The sequence below is a fragment of the Equus caballus genome, chromosome 20 (assembly GCF_041296265.1).
Source record: "Equus caballus isolate H_3958 breed thoroughbred chromosome 20, TB-T2T, whole genome shotgun sequence".
In the NCBI taxonomy this organism is placed as follows: domain Eukaryota; kingdom Metazoa; phylum Chordata; class Mammalia; order Perissodactyla; family Equidae; genus Equus; species Equus caballus.
This window is the reverse complement of record NC_091703.1, coordinates 18,021,255-18,037,204: the sequence shown is the minus strand read 5'-3', so window position 1 is coordinate 18,037,204 and position 15,950 is coordinate 18,021,255. Positions and strand designations below refer to the sequence as shown.

The 15,950-nt window shown below is 40.0% G+C and overlaps 1 protein-coding gene across 2 annotated transcripts in view; it reads right to left on the bottom strand.

Moving 5' to 3' along the window:
- Positions 1-15,950, bottom strand: part of CAP2 (cyclase associated actin cytoskeleton regulatory protein 2) — a 131,587-nt gene that overhangs the window by 31,347 nt on the left and 84,290 nt on the right. For both annotated transcript variants that reach the window (XM_001493518.7, XM_023624485.2), the window contains exons 5-7: positions 6,689-6,832; positions 6,282-6,367; positions 851-956 (exon numbers count right to left, since the gene is read on the bottom strand). In XM_001493518.7, the coding sequence (XP_001493568.1) occupies positions 851-956; positions 6,282-6,367; positions 6,689-6,832 (336 nt within the window). The remainder of the gene's footprint in view (positions 1-850; positions 957-6,281; positions 6,368-6,688; positions 6,833-15,950) is intronic.

The following is a 15,950-nucleotide window of genomic DNA, read 5'->3' as shown; positions in this document are numbered from 1 at the left end:
GCTGAGTCTTGGGGCAGAGGGAGGGGTGCTTCCCTGAGGGGACTCAGGTCACACAGCATAATATATGTTCGGGACATTGCAATACAGTCTAAACCATATGAGATTTGCAGATTTTGCCACAACAACAATTGGATTTGGTTTGACCTAATCATTGCATGTGTTCGGAATTTTACACGTGGTCTGGCAGTACTGGGATGCAGGGAGACACAGGAAGATGGGAGAGACGAGGCCGAAGAAGAGGTCAAAGGTCAGACCAACTTCTCACAGGGAATTCAAGTGGGAACAGATGCAGGCTGAGATTTTATCCTAGGTCTAGGATAACACTAGGATTACCCAAATATTCAAAAATATTATTTGATAAACTTTAAAACAGCAAAAAAGAAATTAAAAACATTTAAAAAGACAGTTTATTCATAACTCCACTTCCTTAAAATGGTACCTATTTTCAAACCATCCTGTTTCCTTCCCTTTTTCTCACACAATTTCTTAATATATATGCCATCCTAGTACTTATAAACTTCTGCATTCTCCTTTATCACTTAACATTGACTGGTAAATCATTTCCTATGTAATCATCCTATATGTTATTTTTAATGGCTGTGGAGTGTTTCATTGCATTCTTACCATGAATAACTCAACCATTTTCTTTCTGTATGTCATGTAAGCAGTTTCCAGATTGTAGGCATTTCCAGTCCTATGACAAATGACATTCTCATAAACAGTTTCTACATGTATATTTTGTCTGATGCTTTTCTTGAGGTAAATTCTAAAGTGTGAGATTACGAGGCTACCAGGAATGAATATTTTTATGGACTTTTATTACCTAGGTGGAAGGGGGCTTGGTACTCACTGTTTTGCTCCAAGTGAGGCCCGTGGTGTGGTGCTCCTTGATGTATGTTTGAAGCTCACTCCAAATGTTCAAATATGACTTCACCCAATCCACATGGCGTAAATCACTTTGTTATAAAAGAGAGTGGAAGAGAGTGGAGTTAGGATCCAAAATAAAATTTAAAAAAGACTGAGGGGCACATAGAAATCCAGTAACCAAGACTCCAGATGACTCTGGAGCAATTGTCTTTCCAGTCCAGTCACCAAGAGCTGATTCCAGAAAGAATCGTGTAAGGATGTTGGTCCAGGTCTCTCCGAGAACAGCCAAGTGGAGAAGAGAGGACCACAGAGAGGGTACCCCACCGAACAAGCCAATTTGGGCTACGTGTCTTCATGTCATCTCCAATGGGGAGATGAACATGGAAAGGAGACCGTTTCTTTCTGAACTGCTTCTGATGCAAAATGAAAAACAGCTTTCAGGAGGGAGAATGGTACAGAGAAGAAAAAAAGTCCTTTGGCTGGTTTTCTAATAGTTTGGTTGAATTATTCAGTTGAAAGTATAACGAAATTAGAGAATTTTAGATTGGTAAGGAAGTTGCTATTATAAGAAAAATTATTTCCTACAAATAGGTAACACATCATACTTTTAAAGGGACATTCACTCAAATTACCTTAATTTGATACTCCTGATGACAAGGGCATGATCAGTATTTTTATCCCAATTTTACTAAACCAAGAGGTAGTAAAATGCTTACCTTTTAAAACAAGATTAAGATACAGGATTGAGAGAGCTGTTAGAAATATTAAACTTAAAGACAGGAAAAAAAATAGTTGCATTTCCTTTGGATAATTTCCACCCACGTATTTTTTTTCCACTTTGAATGAAGTAGCGATAAATGAGAAAATGATGAAATCTCAGTTAACAAAAATGTAATCATGAACCTGGGCGGGTAAACTGAAGACAATCACTGAAGGAAATCTTCATTATTCAAGCTCTTGTCAATAATGACTTGTCTCTGGACATATTTTGTTTTGTTTTCCTTGAAAAGCTCCAAGTACCACCAGCATTTTTAGAATCCCATTGCATTATCACGCCATTTAAGACATGTGAAATAGGGCATTGAAGTCATAATTGTCCACCCCTCAAAAAGGAAAAATGTGAGCGTGATTTTGTTCCACATTTTCAGGTTTACCGAACATATTTATCAAATCTATGAAATACTTCATTGTCACTTTCTCTCACTTTCACAGTCAAAACCCAAAAGGCTAAGTGTGGCTCCACATGTCTCTCATGTCAGTTTCCTTATCCTATAGGGTTTTGTGCAGGTCTGAGTACAGTGCCTTGCACATAGGAAGCAGTATATACAACAGTTATTATTAGAGAACTAAAATCATCTCAACATAAATGTACACACATTTATATATATGATCATTTAATACATATTATGAATATGTATATATGTGTATGTAGATATAACACACACATGTCTGTAGACATTATAGAAATAGCAGGCTGCATGTTCAATATACTTTCTATTAAAAAGTTTAACAACTGGGGCCGGCCCCGTGGTATAGTGGTTAAGTCCGTATGTTCTGCTTAGGCGGCCCGGGCTTTGTGGGTTGGCATCCCAGGTGTGGACCTACACACCGCTCACCAAGCCATGCTGTGGCAGCATCCACATACAAAATAAAGGAGGACTGGCAAAGATGCTGGCTCAGGGACAATCTTCCTCACAAAAAAACGAAAAACAAAAAAAGTTTAAGAACCGATGAAGTCCAAACCTGCATAGGCAAATTCATTTTTCTTTTAACTATTACAGTATGATTTTGACTTGAAGAAAGTGCTAGCAAAACTTGTAGTAAGGAATAACAGTATGGTGCCTTTTAACTTGAACTCAGTCTCTAAGAGACAACAAATTGAGCAGGACTCAACCACACACTGGGAGCTGCGAACCCATCCTCAGTTTCCATTTGCCCTGGAAGAAGATATGGTGGGGGCATGTGACTTTTAATGATCATGACTCAGAGAGGTGGTACCTCCATAACATCAAAATAACTAACTTGCCCTATTCATTTATTAAAAAAGAGCCAAATGACAAGTCAAACCAGTCGTAAGGGTTTCACAGACAGAGTCCATTGCCCACAGCCCTTCTGTTTCAACCACAAGGAAACCTGCCTTTCAACTCAGCTCCACAGGCCTACCTGTCAGGGAGGCAGCAATGAATGACAAATGACTGCAACATCCCGCAGCTTTCACTGAGTCCACACAGAGTGAAGGCACGGTCAGCCTGGGTGCGTCCAGAAATCGGTGTCAGGCGAGTGGTGTGGAGTACTCTGTTTTTGTTGGGTTACCACCCCTGGAAGCTCAACAGTGACTGTTGGGACTGGTTTGACTGCTTCTGGAAGGGAAGTGAACGAATCCACCACACCTCTGGCTGCATACGTCCAGCACATTACACAGTCTTCAAGGGGTCCTTTAAGTTTGACGGAGTTGTCCTTGATGCTGCCAGAAGTACACTTCTACTTAATAGCTGACGTTGAGGGGCAAATACTGGACACGCTCCATATGTGTACAAACAAGTGGAAAACCCCAACCTTCTTGGCTATGCCACCACCTGGGGAGACTCACTGACACCCATGGCCTCAACATACACTCAAGTAGGGACTGGGAGGAGGACAGGAGCTCATGGACTGAGATCAAAACAAAAATGGCCTCCATGGGTGATAGGCAAAAACTCAGAGGTCTAGGAGGTGCCTAAGGTCTGAAAAGGAATGTATAGGTGTGTGTTTGTACATCCTGAAAAAAATACCAAGTGAAGAGGTCTTTTATGATGTGGAAGTCACTATGGGTGTATGTTCATGCTGACACATTTTTACGCCCAGGTTTTGTAACTTAAACTTGTTCTTTCCTGAACTGTTCTTTTTATGTGAGCAGAGCAGGCTGACTTCTATGTCTGATGCCTTTTCTCATCCTTATTGCACAATCTTACAGTCTCTAATGCAACATGGCGACATTTGGAGTTGTGTCATTGGGCACAAGCACAGTTGTTGTTGCCTCCACCACAGTTCTCTGGGTGAAGGAAATCTGTTACTGAGTGTCATTGCTTTAATCAAAGTTTCCTCAGGGTGGAAGACACCTTAGGAGGGAAAGAGGCAGGCTAGAGTCTCCTAAAGCTGCAACTCCTAAAAGCTACAAGACGTATTTTGCTAACATAGATCGACAAAACTCTATGAGGGGAGCGGAGCGCTGTTTTTTGTTCTTTTTTTTAATATAATAACTTTATTGAGATATAATTCACAACCCATACAATTCACCAACTTAAAGGGTACAATTCAATAGTTTAGTTCAACATCTAAACATGTGCAATCAACACTACAGTCAATTTTAGAACATTTTCATCACCCCAAAAAGAAACCCCATTCCCATTAGCATTACTCCACATTTCCCCCAAACGTCCCCAACCCTAGAGAACTGCTAGTCTACTTTCTGTTTCTATGGATTGGCCTATTCTGGAATTTCATATAAATGGAATCACACAATATGTGTTTTTTTGTGTCTGACCTTCTTTTACTTAGCATAATGTTTTCAAGGTTCAACTATGTTGCTGCCTGTATCAATACTGCATTTGTTTTTAGTGGCTGAATAATATACCACTATGTGGATATACATTTTATTTATCTATTCATTAGCTGATGGACATCGGACTGTTTCCACTTTTCGACACTATAAGTAATGCTGCTATAAACATTCGTGTACAAGCTTTTGTGTGGACATATGTTTTCATTTCTTCTGGAAATATACCTAGGAGTGGAATTGCTGAGCGTGGCTGTTTTTTATAGCCAAAAATATTGGTACGTATTTCTTAAACTGAGTGGTGGATGTATGGGTATTCTTTGTATTATAATTCTTTATATCTTACCTATATTATATAGACATTCTTTTGTATCTACTCAATGTTTACTAAAACCAAAAGTAACCTAAAAAAGAAATAGTTACGCAAAATTGGAACATGTAATATTGGTCAATGAACTGGAACTACAGTAGGTATTTATTTATACATTCTATGCAATTTTTCTATATTCCATATAAAATTTGTCTTGTAATGTTATTTTCTCCTTTTCCTGTCTTAAAATGCACCTTTTCTTCTGGTTCATATTTTTGGATCTATGTTAGTAATATAAAGAGGTGAATTGAGGCAATAATCCAGACCATTCAGATCCTCAACTTTCTTTCCACCTGAACAGTCTGGGTCCATGAGTGAGACGCAGGGACCCCTGCCTTTGCTGACTGATGGTCGCTTTGGCTTCTGCCACCTAATGGCTCAGAGGGGGAGCCACTCTTGAGCCCAGCGCCTAGGGGGTGGAACTTCCTTGCTCACACCTTTGCCTCATTCCTTCCCTGAGTGACTAGGCATCAGCCACATCACATTTAGCCAGCTATTTACAGGGCAAGCCATAACATTATCAGAGGATGAGGAGTCTCATGATACCCCTTTAAGGAGTTTAGAGACATTTTCCTGGCTATTCAGCTCTGGCGTCTCTCCATTCAGTCCCATTTTCAATTCTAACCCCAGTTTAAGCCTCTCTAGGATCTGCTACTTGTGCTAGAGAAAGCAATGTCCTCTTAAGCTCATTCTTCAGGCAAAACCCCTTGGTTCAGACTCACCTACTTCCAGCAGTCCTCTTTTTTTGAGGAAGATTAGCCCTGAGCTAACATCTGCTGCCAAGCCTCATCTTTTTGCTGAGGAAGACTGGCCCTGAGCTAACATCAATGCCTATCTTCCTCCACTTTATATGTGGGACACCTACCACAGCATGGCTTGCCAAGCGGTGCCATGTCCACACCCGGGATCCGAACCGGCGAACCCCAGGCCGCCGAAGCAGAATGTGCACACTTAACCGCCGTGCCACTGGGCTGGCCCCTCCAGCAGCCCTCTGAATGGCGTCTACTCTTACGATGTCTCTCTGTTCATCCCAAATGTATTTCATCTTAAGCCAGGCTCTGGTTTCCCTCTCTTTGGCCTGGTTTATTGTCTCATCTCATTTCTGTTCTTCACTTACACTTCATTTCCTGATTCCTCCTTTCTTCTCTCTGATCACCCACCAACTTTATTTTGATCAATGTAGAAGTTTTGTGACCATATAGAGCTGGGCTATCACAAACCTTCACAGAGCCCTCTCTTTATGATGGGAATATGTAAGAGTGACACGCATTGAGGTGGGGCGAGTTTATTCATTATAAGAGCACTGAGGCCGACCTTCTAAAACACTTGTATTACCTGGATAACTGATTTCACTCTCCACTTTGCTTTACCTGCAAAGATGGGATTTTTCCTTAACATTTATAGTAAACTAGGCTTTGAAAGAAATCAGTAATGAACTATATTATGTTTTGGGACAAATGTCTAAGAAGGGATCAAAGGAAAATTCGGTCAGTAAAAGAGGGTACGTACCTGTGTTTGTAGTCCTTTAAGACCCTGTTAGTGTAAAAGGTGGCAGCATCATTCATCTCCTTGACATAAGGACCAGGTTTGGGGGACTGAGAGAACAGGACCATCACCCAAGCATAGAAGGGAAAAAAGAAAAAAAGGGATAAGAAAGAAAATGCCTTGAAGGAGAAGAAAAGCAATGGAGATGTTAACTTGAAAGTTGGAAGCAAACTTTGCCCTGTAAAGGTGGATGAGACACTTCCCACGCCTCAGAACACAAGGCACTGAACTTCAAACAGGGCAAGAAAGAGCTGACGCATTCAGCCTGATCAGTGTAGCAGACGCAGGATGAAGGAGCCTGAAGGTACTCTGAGTTCTAAACACTCCAAACATGTGACGAGGTGCAGGGGCAACATTCCATCCGGACTCACCACAGCGATCCATCCAAGGGCAGGGATGCTTTCGCTGACGGCCGAGAGATGATTAAACATTTTACTCCCCCGGTTTCTCTCTCTGAAAGTTTGGATTTCCTGAATCTTTTCTGATATTGGTTTCAGAAGTGCAGCCACGTCATTCTGTAAGCAGTCAAACAGGACTGTTACTAAGGACAGAACAGAAACACATGAAGCTCTACCCGTGTTGACCCGAGCAGAAGCACTCCGGACTAGCCATTTGTCCAGGGGCCTAAAAGAACAGGTATCCATCTTTCAGAATAGAATGGATTTTTTTTTTTGTTATGGTAATACTGTATTTTCGTTCTCTGAAGTATGAACATTGCACATATTTCTAACATTATGAATGCTGTGTCCGGAGACATGGAAAAAAAACAGCAGGACGATACAGCCGCTGTTTTGGAGAATCCTGCAAGGAGTACAGTGAAACTGCATAGATCAGTTATATTTTCCAATGGAATGCACGGATCACACACTAGAATAACACAGGTTTCAAACTGGGGCGGGCAAGAGGTCAGTAAAAGGATATCTTCCCATTCCTGTGAGAAAATGATGTGAGGGATGGTCCTTGGTTTTACCATAGTTACCATAATCCATGTGAAAAAGTGGAACTCTTTCATTGAGTCTCTTTTCAAGAAAATGTGACAGCTTCTAATATTTATAGTTACCTTACTGTGATTTGGCTTTCTCCATTGTCCCCGGCCAACTTGGCCTATGACTACAGGTCACTCCCACTTCCGATTAACTCAACCACTGACTTCTCTGGTCTTATAAAAAACGACTTTCAAAATTATGTGAGCTTGGTTCTGAAGTATCACAGAGACAGGTGCTTGTAACATCTCCCCATCCATCCCTGTAGCATTCTCTACTTTCTTTGGTTTTGAAGAGCAGATACAAGGATACCTGATTTTGTGTGTGTGCGCTCCAAAGAAACAGCAACGGTCTTGTACTTCAGCTTGGTAAAAACAGCCGAAGAGCTTCAGCAGCATTTTACTAAATCTTGTTTGCATGAAGTAAAATGGAAAAGCCCTTAAAGCTCCTTAATTTCTTTAGCCAAGACTTCAGGGCAAAGGTTCCCAGCCTTGGCTCACACTGAAATCACCCGGGGAGCTTTAAAAACCAGAGGCCTGGGGCCCATGCCCAGAGACTCTGATTTAACTGGTCTGGAGCTGGCCTGGGTTAGGGGGGGATTGGAAAAGCTCCCCAAGTGCAGATTTTAATCACTGCTACAGGGGTGGCTTAACACCCCAAAGGACAGTTGTTTCTACCAGGACAGCAAACCATTAAGAAAGAAATTATGTTCAGCTGTGGCAGCTTCTAGACCTCACTTCTCCTTCTTGACTCCTTTATATAACCCTCCCCTAAAAGAAAGATATGTAAGGGGTTTGGAATTACAATGACTTTGGTTCAAATCTCAGCTCTGCCACTTACTACCCCTGGGGCCTTGAGCAAATGACTTAATCTGAGCCTTGGTCTCCTCATCTGTAAATCAGAGACAATGATACCTACAGAGATAAGACATTTTAAATCTCGTCAAGGGATTCTTTTTACTCCAAATTCAACATCCAATCAAAGGTGTGTCATAGGTTTTCCCAGAAGGCAGCTGATTTTCAATTATGGCAAAATTAAATTACTAAATTAAAATACTAAAAAGCATCCTAACTTTCCCCAACAATTTGCTAAGCCATAATATTTCTGATGCAATGACATTTTTGAGAAAGACCAGAATATCTGAATTGTCCGTGATACCTGGCCTATTGCCCCAAGGGGAAAAAGAACCAGAAACTGTGTATTTACAATGTTAGATAGATTTATTAAGGCCATCTTTGTTTATCTCTAACTTCTCAAGAACAAACTCTAAAGTCCGAGGAGACAGAATATTCTGGAAGATATTTTATATTGGTTATCTGATGAAAGCATTATAAAGATTGAGATGGTTTCCTTTTGCCTTAGTTTGGCAATTCCGTGAAGAATTGTGTTCATTTAAAAAAAAAACAATTCTGAGAGAACTAAGTACAACGGCTATTTGCAGAACCCTAATAAACAGTACGGCTTTTATTCTGTGCCAATAGATTTCTCCCGTACTTTAAAGTAGGCTTACATTCTCCAGCTCATCTTGAACTTTCACAGCTGGAATCAAAAATAGAGAGAGAACATTAGAGTTATGGTGTGATTTCCATCAAGGCTGATCATGTGGGATGTCAGACGAAAAGCAAATGGGGGAGGCTGTTCGTTAGAGGTACTTCCACCTGTTTAAGTGTTAAGACTGTATTAGGCGTGCTCAATAAATACAGGGTGAATTGCACTGATGTCAGTTAACACTACAAAAGGGCTTTCCACCAATACGAGAGAAATTTAAGAGGCGTCCTGGCATCCTGGGTTTTTCCAATGGAATGCCTTGGTGGTGGCTCCTCAGACACACCTAGTGTGACTAGTGTGCTTTGGAATGATTTCAAAACAGCCAGTTTTACATAGATCTCACTCAGATTGCTTTTTTAACTTCTCACTCAGGTTTCTTTTATTCTGAGAGACATTTCCCTGAAAGAAAATAATTTTTCAAGGCTCACGTGAAGATTAGCTGAAAAATCTCCCCCACCCTTCCCCAGGTTTCTGGGGCTTTAACAGAAGGTGAAAAATGGCCAAAATGGAAGAGATGCATGTGCAAACTGCAAGAGTCAGCAAAGGTTTCCAGGGAATATCTTAGCCTGATGCATCTGTACTTTGGAACGTATTTCAGGACTCCATGTCTTTATGACCCTAGTTTCTGCTTTAAAGTTGAAGCATTGAGATCCATTATCAGCTTCATCTCAGTTTAGTTCCAGAAATAATTGTTTTGCAGAAAGCAAAATTAAAGAGCTTTATCAGCAAGCTTTGTAGAAACTTTACCCAAAAAGGGAAACCAAATTCCCACTCATGCTGTTTAGTACGGGATGGAACAAACTCTGAGAGTTTGACCTCGAAGATGTGTCACTGAGTAAAACGAAATAAGCCTGTTATTTCTGGAATCCAGGGTTTTTATGTGGTCCTACATCAGGTAGAAAATGGATCAATCTCTTGTTACTTCTTTTTAAGTAATTTCTTTTTCTGATTATAAAATTAATATATGCTTTTTGTGAAACATGGGGAAGTACAGATGGGAAAACATAAGTAAACAATAAACATTCTTAATTCCACTACATGAAAAAAAGCGGGCTAATTGGTTTTTTTCCCTGTAGACATAATTACTAGAGATATCTTCAAAAATAACAATAATTATTTTAAAAATAATGACTATTAAGACCATCAAGAATGGTTCTAAGAGTTCAATTCAAGCAGGTCAATTAAAATAAGCAGCTACACAAACAAAATCGCATCAATATATTCTCCTCAAGTTCTGTGAGAAGGCTATCATTTTAGAGAGAATGTTTTAAACATAAACACTACAAAGGCATTACTAGTACAAACTTGGGCAAACCTAACAGCATTAAAGTAAAAATTGGACTTTTTAATATTCGTATCCCACCTACGTTTAAAATTCTAGGAAAGCTCATATCAAGGAGCACTTCTTAATCAACCATGCCGCCAAATATCGACCATTATTACTATGGCTTATGTGTTTTTGTGCAAAGCTTTACCAGTTGATTCCACCCGGGTGCATGTGTGTGCAAGTGTGTGAGTTATAGCACAGAAAACATATGGAAAGATATACACCAAAGTGTTATCGTAAAACATTTATTTAATTTTATTGGTTTATCCATAATCCTAAGTTTTCTAATATGTACATGCATTTCTTTTATAATTAAGGGAAAAGTTTTAAAACATATTAACCAGTTTTGTACCTTCAATGGTAGAAAAAATTTCACATAGGTGCTATTAAATTTACATATACTAAAACATATTAAGATTCTTTCTTACCATCAGGGAAGTAACTTCAGGAAATTATATTCAAAAATTGCCAGAATATTAATCTCCATAATATATAAGGAACTCACACAACTGAACAATAAAAAAACAACAGCCCGATCAAAATATGGCCAGAGGATATGAACATTTTTCCAAAGAAGATACACAGATGGCCAATAAACACATGAAAAAATGTTCAACATTACTAATCATCAGGGAAATGCAAATCAAAACCACACTAAGATACCAGCTTAAGCCTATTAAAATGGCTACAATCTAAAAATAACTAAATGTTGGAGAGGGTGTGGAGAGAAGGGAACCCTCATACACTGCTGGTGACAATGCAAACTGGTGCGACCACTATAGAAAACAGTATGGAGATTCCTCAAAAAACTAAAAATAGAAATACCTGCGACTCAGCTATCCCACTACTGGGTATCTACCCAAACAACTTGAAATCAACAATCCAAAGTAACCCTATGTTCATCGCAGCACTATTCACAATAGCCAAGACATGGAAACAATCCAACCCATCGACTGATGATTGGATAAAGAAGATGTGGTATATATACACAATGGAATACTACTCAGCCAGAAGAAGAGACAAATTCACCTTGTTTGCAATAACAGTGGAAGGACCTGGAGGGAATTATGCTAAGCGAAATAAGCCAGTCTGCGAAAGACAAATACCAGATGATTTCACTCATATATGTAATAGAAACAAATACGTGGACAAAGAAAACAGTTCAACAGTTACCAGGGGAAGGGGGTGGGTGGGCACAGGGGGTGAAGGGGAGCACTTATGTGGTGACAGTCAAGAAATAACATACAACTGAAATCTCACATTGATGTAAACCATTATGAACTCAATAAAAAAAATTACCAGAATAAATTATTCAGATGAAGAAGAATAGTTAACATTTTCTCAGACAAAGGTTATCCAAATCAGGAACAGCATTTGCTTCTATAAATATATTATTTGGGTACATTCTAATAACTGAAGCAATTGTTTTCACCATTTTAAGTCAGGAGCAAATATTTTTTTTATCAGAAATGTTATTTCGAGTTAACTTGCTTGGGTGCAATTATAGACATTTTCCTAGGCTAGTTCCCCTTCATGTTCTTCTTATATAAAAATTTTCCACTGTCCAGGAACATTCTGGAAGTTTCAGAATATGCCTCATGATAATACTTTCAGAAACATTTGTGTACTTAAGACAACCTGAGATTTTAAATCATTTGCAAAACTGTCACAGAAGTCAATTTAAATAAAAAAAACATACTGAGCACCACAAATATACATGATACTATAGGACTTGCCATTATATTGCATCATGACATATTCCTTGGAAAATATTTTTATATGTTCTTAAGGCTCTACAGTCCACATATATATCTCATTTTATGGTTGCTAAACTCTCTTAAAAATACACTCAAGAATCTGAAAGACTTTTGCTTATATTTCTTAAAAATGATTCTTAAAGGGGCTGGCCCAGTGGCACAGCAGTTAAGTGCGCACGTTCCGCTTCTCGGTGGCCCGGGGTTCGCTGGTTTGGATCCCGGGTGCAGACATGTCACTGCTTGGCACGCCATGCCACATATAAAGTAGAGGAAGATGGGCATGGATATTAGCTCAGGGCCAGTCTTCCTCAGCAAAAAGGGGAGGATTGGCGGCAGATGTTAGCTCAGGGCTAATCTTCCTCAAATAAAATCATTCTTAAAGAGTAAAACCAAGGAGATTTAGTCTCCTTGGGGTATGAATTCTTTGGAGAGTTGCATTATCTTGATACTTTAAAGAGAAGCTTCTAGCACACACGAACTCCTACTTACATTTTTAATACAAATCTTTCAACAACTCATTATACTCATCAGCACATTTTTTTTAGCAATAATTTTTTTAAAACAAACTCAGACATACAGAAAAGCATAGAAAACAATAATGATAGGCACTCATGTATATGAAACATAATTTAATATCACATTGGGGTCCAGGAGCATCACTATGACATTGCTTTACTGATAACTGCTGAAGGACAGCTGGAAATACAGAGACTTGGAGCCTGGGACATAGAACCATTTAGATAAGATCTCAGAGGTTGCACTGAACCTTGTGTCAAATTGTTCTGTTTTTCTCATAAAGGTAGAACAGTGCACTTGCAGTTGCCAATTGGACATTTTTAACATAGTCTTTTCTGCAAAAGCATTCGGCAGATCATAGGCCAAAGAGCCTTCTCCAAAGTCATTTTCTTACTCTTCAGATAATAATTTACACTGTTGCTATCAATATATTTTGATTTGTCAGAATCATTTAAAACCTTATTCAGGATTTGGGGACCACTGACACAACGAACAATAGATACTTCTTTGTCAGTTACCACTTACTATTTTTTCTTTGCCACTGTTCACAGGTGTGAGCCCAATCTCCCATCATTTCTAGCTTTTGTTCTGCAGTATCCGAGGAAGCCCTCACTCTAAAACCTACAATTTATTCATCAGAACACAGTTCTGCTGACATGATATGTGAGCCACAACTTTTTCTAAGCTCTCAACATTTGACATGTCTCAAAAGGGTAGGTATGTGATATAAAAAGTGAAGTTCAATAGAAATCTAAATGTTTACACAGTGACCCATAATAGTTTGTGCCCTTACAATATCTCATGTCCTGAATATTGCTCTAATGACAGTGGTCAGAAGCTGGTAAATAACAAAACAAAACAACTAACAAACAAACTTTTTTTTTTTCCTGAGGGAGATTAGCCCTGAGCTAACATGTGCCAATTTTCCTCTACTTTATATGTGGGTCGCTGCCACAGCATGGCTGATAAGTGGTGTAGGTCCATGCCCAGGATCCAAACCCACAAACCCGGGCCACAGAAGCAGAACATGCCAAACTTAACCACTAGGCCACTAACAAACAAATTCTCAACATTAACTGCTCCCTCAGTTTGCAATTGATAATTTTCATTCTAGTTGTTCTGACAGGTAGGGCCTTTCACTGGTAGTGCAAAAAGATAATAGTCCAGTCAGAGAAAACATATCTTTTGTATTCAAGCATTAGTGTGCTGGGTAACAAACAAACATGGGGTGCACAGGCTGTTCTAGTATATCTCTCCTGGATGACTGGACTTGACAAAATGGGTTCCTAGAAAATGCTGGGTTCATGAAAGGGACATGGGATTAGCTGGATTATTTGAGATCCAGAAAGGAAGCAGTGGGTCTTTTTTTTTTTTTGAGGAAGATTAGCCCTGAGCTAACATCTGCCAATCCTCCTCCTTTTGTTTTTGCTAAGGAAGACTGGCCCTGAGCTAACATCCATACCCATCTTCCTCTACTTTATATGTGGGACGCCTGCCATAGCATGGCTTGACTAGTGGTACGTAGGTCTGCCCCCAGGATCCGAACCACCAAACCCCCGGCCGCCAAAGTGGAACGTGTGAACTTAACCACTGCGCCACCAGGCCAGCCCCTAGCTGTGGGTCAATAACGGGCAATGACAAAGACACATAAAATCATGGTAGAGAGAAACCAGAGGGGAAGATTAAGTTGAAAATCAAAAGCTTAACCTGGTCATCCACAATAAGCATAAGAGAACAGACTGGGTGGCCAAGATGACTCTCATTTTGCACTTTGTTATTGTTCCAGCTTATTTTATTGGCCCAGCTGAGAAGATATCAACTCTTGCCCTATCTGGGTAGGTACCATGTGGCTTCTGACAGTGATGAATTTTACAATCACCTATAATTTTCCTTTATGGGATTCTGAACATTAAACTAAACAGCAGTAGATCTTACTGTGCTTTACTTAAACGCACACAGGCTTCACTAACTAACAATATCCAGGTATACAGATTGGAGAAAACAGCCAAAATCATTCAAATTCACCAGCCTTTGAAAAGCTAAAACAATATACTGTGATCAGAAATTAGTTCTCTGAAATAGCAAAAATAAAAAAATCTGAACAGCCATTAATTTTTTTCCTACCAAAATTGGTTGAATGTTGACCGTATGCCAAACACCAGGTTGACTGGTTTTACCAGTATGTCTACTTCCTAATGATAAATCTCAGTTAAACTACCAAAGCCACCATTTGAGAGATCCCAGCCCAGTCAACTGCATTTACTGGGTCATTGTCTTTCCCCCAGATAAGTGGCCCACGGTAAAGGGATGGCCAGATCTTTTCTCTGAGATTCATCTAAGCAGAATGTCGCTGAGATGGTGTAAATCTATAGTTCCCATTTCAAACTCAGGAGATGCAAAGGATTTCAACAAACTACCCTGTGAGTCCTAACTTATTCCACAGGGTAGATGAGGCATTACTGTACGGAGCTACTGATACTTAGCTCCAATCATCCTTAATCAGAAATCTGCTTTTTCTTTTAAGGATAGCACAGTCTTTACAAGCTTCCACTGTTCACTTTGCTCAAGAGCAGTGCTTCCCACAGTGCCTTGAACAGAGCACCGGCCCCAGTTTGGTGAGCAGCTCAGCACAAATGGCGCTGCCTGGTCAATGGAGTTTGGGGGAATTCTGTATATGGCATCTCCTTTTTGGTGGTCACGATTTACCTCAGAGTACTAAAGGAGGTACTAAAGAAACCTATTTACCTTTCTTTAACCTGATGTTTCTCAAGCTTTTTTGCCCGTGGAACTTTTTATTCCCCCCGCCACCCCCACCCCCAAGTTTTCCAGTGAACTGGTACTCTGCACAACAGATCCTAGGAAATGCTGCTAGAGGAAGTCTGGGGAGTGGCTTCTGGGATTCACAGGGATCAGCTAGGTGCTCATGGTGTATTCATTCGTCCTCCTCCTTTCCAGTATATTTTTGCTCATTACCATGGAGACGCTTCCAAGGGCTGTTAATGGAGGTAAAGACGTCTCTTCTCTCTCACCTCCAATACACACACACACACACACACACACACACAGTGGAGGTTTTCAGGAGCTATAATAATCTCTGGAGGGCACACCCGTCACCCTCTGCACTGAAATTCTCTTTTCTTGCTGCCTCTTCTGTCAGTCTTTCTTTGGCCAGCCTTGGCCCCGCTTCTAATCACCACTGGCAGTAACAATCTCTTTCCTCTCCTTCTTTCTCCTTATCTTCTTTGTTCTCTTTCTACTGTCACACATCTAACTTGAGCATGAAAAGGCAGACGATTTAGAAACAATGCCACTGAATCACAGTATTTTTTTCCTTCTGCAGAGCAAACTCATGGCCAATGCCATTTGCTTTCATCTTCAGGTCTTGAGCGATCTTTCCTCCCCGTGCTGCCCCATGGGCATGGGATGCTTCTTTGTTACCCAAGAGAGATTTCTAGCTACTTCTAGGTCCAGAGGAATCCCATGGCTTTTCCTGATTTAAGGC